At 27.3% G+C, this 6943-nt stretch overlaps 2 protein-coding genes across 3 annotated transcripts in view; one reads left to right on the plus strand and one right to left on the minus strand.

Moving 5' to 3' along the window:
* Nucleotides 1-2786, plus strand: part of LOC100575119 (modular serine protease-like) — a 9747-nt gene extending 6961 nt beyond the window's left edge. The window contains exons 14-15 of the mRNA XM_029488990.1: nucleotides 285-441; nucleotides 2123-2786. Of these exons, the coding sequence (XP_029344850.1) occupies nucleotides 285-441; nucleotides 2123-2301 (336 nt within the window). The 3' untranslated portion in view covers nucleotides 2302-2786. The remainder of the gene's footprint in view (nucleotides 1-284; nucleotides 442-2122) is intronic.
* Nucleotides 2787-2913: 127 nt separating this feature from the next.
* LOC100158927 (serine protease inhibitor 4-like) overlaps nucleotides 2914-6943 on the minus strand; it is a gene marked incomplete in the record, with an annotated part of 7894 nt that continues 3864 nt past the window's right edge. For both annotated transcript variants that reach the window (NM_001163095.1, NM_001163094.1), the window contains 6 exon segments: nucleotides 2914-3369; nucleotides 3631-3772; nucleotides 3833-4018; nucleotides 4088-4296; nucleotides 4372-4585; nucleotides 6688-6786. In NM_001163095.1, coding sequence (NP_001156567.1) covers nucleotides 3245-3369; nucleotides 3631-3772; nucleotides 3833-4018; nucleotides 4088-4296; nucleotides 4372-4585; nucleotides 6688-6786 — 975 coding nt within the window.

Here is a 6943-nt window from a genome sequence, read left to right on the forward strand (position 1 = left end):
CTACACGTGTTCTGCTTTGCGTATAATTTGCTATGTTATGCACTTGTAAGACGGAGACAACACATGCGGGTATCACGTCCTCTTAAAAAAAAATGTATTTGAGTATTTACTCAAGTTCTTTTTAAAAGTATTCTTTACAGGACTGCATATAACACATTCCTAACGTTCTCTTAACACGGAATACATTAAAAATACAAAATTCTATACATTTAAATTACAATACATTAATATTATATTAAGTTAATTATAATTGTACATTGTACAACTGTTTTATACTTTTACAGATAGTTGGTTGGGGAGTAACTGAAAAAGGTATTACAAGTCCAATACTATTAGAAGCATCTTTACCATACATCGATCATATTTCTTGTCGGAATATGTATACAAACGGATTTGAACTATTTGTGACTGTTGATAAATTTTGTGCCGGTTCTGCATTGGGTAATAAATTATTCAAACATTAATACCATAAAATTATCGACTTTACTTACTATCTTACATTTATTCAACACTGGATATTGAAGATAAACACTTTTAAATATAAAGATTAACTTAATTTTTAAGATAATATTATGGATCCTATTTTATTATAATTGTAATTAATATAAGAATAAAAAATATATTGTTAAAAATCTTTCAAACTTTTTATATACAAAGGGAGCGTACGTTGAGCATACGGCTTTCAATGGCCACAAAACCGTATTTTCATCTTACATAAAAACTATTCATTTAATAACTACTTTACTACCCAACACAAATATATACAAGCCAAACAGAATCTAAGGTTACTGATAACTTTGTACATATAAGTCATAAGTGTCTAAAGTTCAGCACCTCCACCAAATATGCAACGTGGTAACCTTTTTACGATATTAGTTATCCAGAGACGGTTTTCTATTCCTTCTGGATAAATTTTCCGTAGCTGGGGATTAGAGCACTGAGGTATCTTATCAATATAATTATTAATAAGACACGTTTGGTTTATAGATCCATAATAATTATTATATTTAAAACAGTACTTTACTGTATAGGAAGATGACTGTTAATAAGTGTACTTAGATAGGTGAGTTCGCTCCTGTTGGTGATTGCAGTCTAATTACAGAACTATAATATTGCCGTGTGTCATTTTAATAATAAGTAATAATTTGGACGGGTCGGAAAGTGTTGATTGTGTATATTTTGTATTGTTTTCAATCCTAAATTGTATGTTTAGTGTATAATATATTAATAGGGTTTAACGAATGTTACAGTAGGTATCTACTAATTTATTGTTTTAATTGACTTACGCTACAACTGAAACGTATTGATGTCGTACTTTACAATTTACAATTTAATGATCCATCATACATAATATATTAAATCATTATGTTAAGGTATGAGTGTACAATTGCATAAGATTTTCGTTTTAGTTCCATTCCTTTTGACTACTTATATAAGGTATATACAATATACATTATACAACATACATAATTCAGTTTTTTAATATAAGTTCTCAATTTGTCATCAACTCACATGATAGTAATACTCTTGTACAATTTATAGGTACCTACCTAACTTGTCAAATGCAAAACAATTGCGAGAAAATAAACTATAACAGGGTATTTATAGGTACAGGGTCGATAATGTTTTTATTAAATTAAAACATGATATTAATTTCCATTTTTTGCATGTGTGATAGTCATTTGCCATTCTGATAGTCAAAATATTTTGTCACAACAGCGAAATGTTAATATGATTCACCTATATTAGTGACTTATATAAAAGATGTGGCTAAAATAAACTATATTATACTTATATCATTATACTGCCTATGTTATAATATATTGAGGACCTTAGTATACAATTTTTTTGTAATTAGTTAATGAGCGATTCATGAAGATTTGATAATCACAATATCTAATTTAAATTCGAAATTATATCATGGTTTGAAATTCATTGGCTAATCAGCTAACAGTTATTTTCATTACAAATTTCACAGCCATAATATCCTTGTAATATAGTAACTATACGTACAACTGTTGTACTTGCCCACAATTTGTAACTAATAAGGTAAATCTGTATTGTACCCCCTATTCAACGACAACCGTATGATTAACATAAATTAAAATTGTTTTTGTTTCAGGACAAGGGTTGGGTAGGGGAGATAGTGGTGCAGGCTTATGCTTTTTGCACTCTAAGTCTTATTTTTTAACCGGAGTAGTGAGTATAAAAGATCCAACTTCAAATAATTCAATCGCAGTTCTTACAGAAATTAAGTACCACATTCAATGGATTCGTGGACTGTATAACAAACATAAATAAGTCCAATCAGATCATGACAATGTCATTAATTAATAATTTATTTTAGTTGTCATTTATATCAATATTTGTATAAATAGGTGTTGACTAATGTATAATAATTTTTAACAGTTCACACAATTCTTCATTTAATTGAAACATAATAGGTACTTATTGTAGTATACGAGTACCTAAACATCATATATGTTATAATTACCAATTTTCCATTCTACATTAATTGTTTCATAATAATTGCTAGGTATTTTCCAAAGTATTTGAAATAATTAAGTCTTGAGTCGTTTCGCTCTTTGAACAAATGTACGTCCAGCGGCCAGTACAACTGGACTTGTTGGCAAGTGCGCTACCCTAGGCCGATTCGAAATAGCAACGGAGCACTAGGGATGTTGTATATACATTTTTTACTTCGGGTATTTGGTCGTAGGATTTTTATTTAAGAGGAGGATGCGAAATGGAATAGGAAAAATATTATTGTAATATGTCATAAATCAAAAAAACTGATACCGTTATTATCGTTTTTTTATAGTCCTTATCACTCAGGCTCATCAGCTAATATCTAATCGTGGCCCGTACTGTGGTATATTAAAAATAATAATTAATAAATAATCATACGCTGAGTGCGTTAGTTAAGGTTGGTCTTTTAATTATTATCACACATTTTTTATTTTTTAAATTATCAAAATTAGTATAAACAATAATTATTCTTAAGCATCGACTATGAATACAACCCCTATTGTTGTAATTTTTTTCAACTTACAAGAATCAAACGCATTACAGATTGTTAAATTTATCTAATAAATAATATTTATTATCTTTTTAGTTATTATTATAAATCAATAAAATTTGTTGACAAAATAATTTAAAAAACGTAATATTTATGATACAAAATAAATAATGCTGTGCCTAAAATATATTGTCAATTAAAATTAATAAAATAATGTTGTGCCACTTAATCAATTTTAGTCATTCGACCTACAAATAAAATAAAATTACACCTAGTTGAAATAAAAAATATAAATGGATGATCAACAATGAAATCTTTAGAAAGTCCTGACCCTTTCTTAAATATCAAACCTAAAATTATTAAAAAGTTTAAATAGCTTATATATTTATTTATATTTAGATACTAAAACTATATTGAATGATTTATTTTTTTAATGTTATCATGGACGTAAATTGTGAGAAGGGGTGAATTATACAGCTTTATAAATTATTTTATTATTCATTCACGAATAAATCAGTCAACAAGTATTTACACATGAGAAATAATTATAATTATAAAATGTATTTTGTACGATAACCAAACCCCAGTAAGATAATGAACATTATTATTACTTGTAACTGCTGCAGCCTCAGTTCCGTCTTCATCCACATCAATATATGCCTTATGCAAGATTTTAGTCACATACAGTTCATCATTTTCAACGATGTTAGAAAAGTTTGCAGCTCCAGGTGTAAACATTGTTGAACATCCAAGCTAAAGTATTGTGTAAATCAATAAATATTAATTTAATTAATCGTAACTATACCTACTAACATTGGATAATGTTTTATCTAATTCCAGTGACTGTTCTATTTTGAAACGAGGTAATTTGACCTTAACATAATTTTGGGTCATTTTCTCTGAAATCTCATGTATTTTAAATTTTGAAAAATTATTTTCTAGATTCTTCAAACCATTTTTATCATCGGGTAGTAAAATTGTCATTTTAAAACCATGGTGCTAAACAAAGAAAACAAAATAATACATTTTTCAAAATTTTAAATTTACATTTATGACAAGTATTATCACTTTATAAGGTAATTCGAGTGCTTTGAATTTCAGAACAGTATCATGTAAGTATTGAAAATCACGTATGAGAGACATCATTTTGACTGTTACTTTGTTTCTTGGAGTCACATAAAAAGAGCCATCATAAACGTATATACATTTATGTGCCCAATCACTTTTAAAATGCACAGCATTCACCAATACTAAAGAAGTGTCTTGAGTAATTGAATCTGTAAACAAAAATTGGAACATAATCTTTTTACTAATCCATATTTAATTATTAACAAATTATTCAAGTAAATGACCTTTGCAGGAAAAAAAACCTTTGATTTTGTTATTTGTTTGGATTAAAACCCAATTATTTAAATATTGACGCTGTCGTTCTGGGTCATTTCTGAAATCTAATTTTTCCATTGAAGATTTTAAATATTTCTTAGAGTTTTCCACAAAACTATCTTTAACATCGAAATCTGTATCGACAAACATTCCGGTTGCCAGCTTTAAATTATCATTTGCACTCTAAAATAGGATAAAGATGTACATATAACCATATATTTTTTATATATTAGGTCACATTTTATTATTTTATAAACTTTACTGTTATTTCATTATGATATTAAATTAAAAAAGGTGGGCAAGTGGGTTTCACTCTGTTGTACAGTAGCTTACAAGTAGGTCACTGTTGTGGATTGTGTTAAATTTGAATTTAATGGTATATCATTGTATAGAAGAAAAACGATTCTGAGCAAAGACATATGATATTACTAAGTATATTTGATGATATTATTGTGAATAAAGTAATTTATATATAACCTATTTTCAATCCTTAGCTATAAAAGTTGAATATTTTATACATTTTTAACTATACAATAATTATTAAATTTTAAATTTGATACATTTATCAAAAATCGAACCTTAAGTGCTTATAAAAAAAAATTGTGCCTCTGTATTTTTAATATTTTTAAACTGCTATTGTAACAATATAATGTCAGGAGACTTATATTTAATGTTCATCTTTTCACGGCCCAACAAATAAAAATCTATTGATATTTATAGAAAAAAAAAACCAAAAAAATTGAAGCTCAAAATTGTTTGGTAAGCAGCTCAAAATAAACATTGTTTGATAAGCGATAAGACAAGCCACGCACCGATACCGACACCGCGTAATAGCGACCAGTACCTACCCGACCCACCTGCGGTGAGCGTGAACGTCGAGTGTTTTCGGTCGTTTTTACCATCTTATGGTTTTTTTTGGTTCTTTGTTTTCACGTTGTTGTTTTACCGTTTGTACCCCCATTCGTCGTCACCGTCACCGTCAACGTCACCGTCACCGTCGTCACCCGTTAGCGTTAGTGCAACACCACTGCCGTCTCAATAACCCGGTTTTTCTTGTTTATAGTATTAATCAAAAATTATTGTGAATTTTTTATTAAGTTATTCCCCGCTGGCCAGCACTCATTTGTGCCCCAATTATTTCTTTTGTTGCTTTTTAGCTAAAATAGTAGTCCGTCAAACCACGGCAAACAAAAAACCTCGAGCTTGATTTATTGTAACCTTTACCCACAATTACAGTCCACTTTATCCTCGAATTACCGAACAAACATGGTTCAAAAATGTTTAATGTATAGAAAATTAGGATATTATAAGCATTCAGTCAAATTTTCATGTACCGTATACAGTTATACGTATTTGAATTACAACAAAATAATAGAATCTGTAAATGTAAGTTGATTTGCTTATAGACATTGTTTTTTCTTTTTATTAAGGTAGAAAAACTTATGAATTATGAGGAACCGTGTATTACAATTTAGAATCTTAGATTTAAAAGTAAAAATGTTTTTAATAAGATCATTTTAGATAAAATTGTTTCTAAAAATGACTTTCTAACTCAAAATAATTTGGTTATTTTTGTGATTTGTACGTGTTTTGTCAACAGTTGAACTTTAAATGCTTATAAAAAAAAATTGTGACTGGAGTTTTAGTATTTTTCAATTGTCATTGTAACAATAAATTAAGATCCTATTGTATTCGTTTTTCAAGTTTTTTACTCAAAAAATATTATATAATTGACATTCATAGAAAATTAAACTAAAAAAATTCGAAACTGAAAGTGGCCGTAAACAGTTCAAAACAAATCGAAATATTTTTAAAATTTGATCGTATATAGAACACATTAATATAAACATTCATTCATAATTTTATGTATCTACAGTCATTTGTTTTAGAGTTACACTAAAAACCGAAATCAATTTTATTGATTTTGCGTAAAAATTCCCGTTTTTGCTTCATTTTTTTGTTTGTTTTTCATGTCACTATTGAAAAAAAGATACTGTTGAAGAAAATCTAACAATTTTTACTATACTAAAAGGTGATGATAGACACAAAAAAAAAAATTTTAATTAAAAAAAAAACAATGCATTGTAAAATCAATACATTCATCTCTCAGCTCAAAATCTAAAATAAATTACCGTGATATTTGGGAATAAAGTAATATTCGATTGCCTTCAATTTCATTAATGTAAAATTAGTTAACAGTAAATAATATTTAGATATTTGTGTATATTATCATAAAAATACATATTGATAAATAATAAGTTATTATAAATATAATGCAAACTCACTGTTAAGTCTGCCAATAATTGTCTATAAGCTTCCAGTATATGATCAGTTTTCCAAGAAGTTTCATTTAGATATATAGTGGCTACTATTTCATTAAATGTTATATTAATTTATGTAATTATTGTGAATAATGTAATTTTTATATAAAATATTTACGTGGAACATTGTTTAAAATTTTCAATCCTTAGCTATAAATGTTAAACATTTTATACATTTTTAACTACAAAATAATTATTACATTTTACATTTGATAAATTT

This window comes from Acyrthosiphon pisum, chromosome A2 (genome assembly GCF_005508785.2).
Source record: "Acyrthosiphon pisum isolate AL4f chromosome A2, pea_aphid_22Mar2018_4r6ur, whole genome shotgun sequence".
NCBI classification, from domain to species: Eukaryota; Metazoa; Arthropoda; class Insecta; order Hemiptera; family Aphididae; genus Acyrthosiphon; species Acyrthosiphon pisum.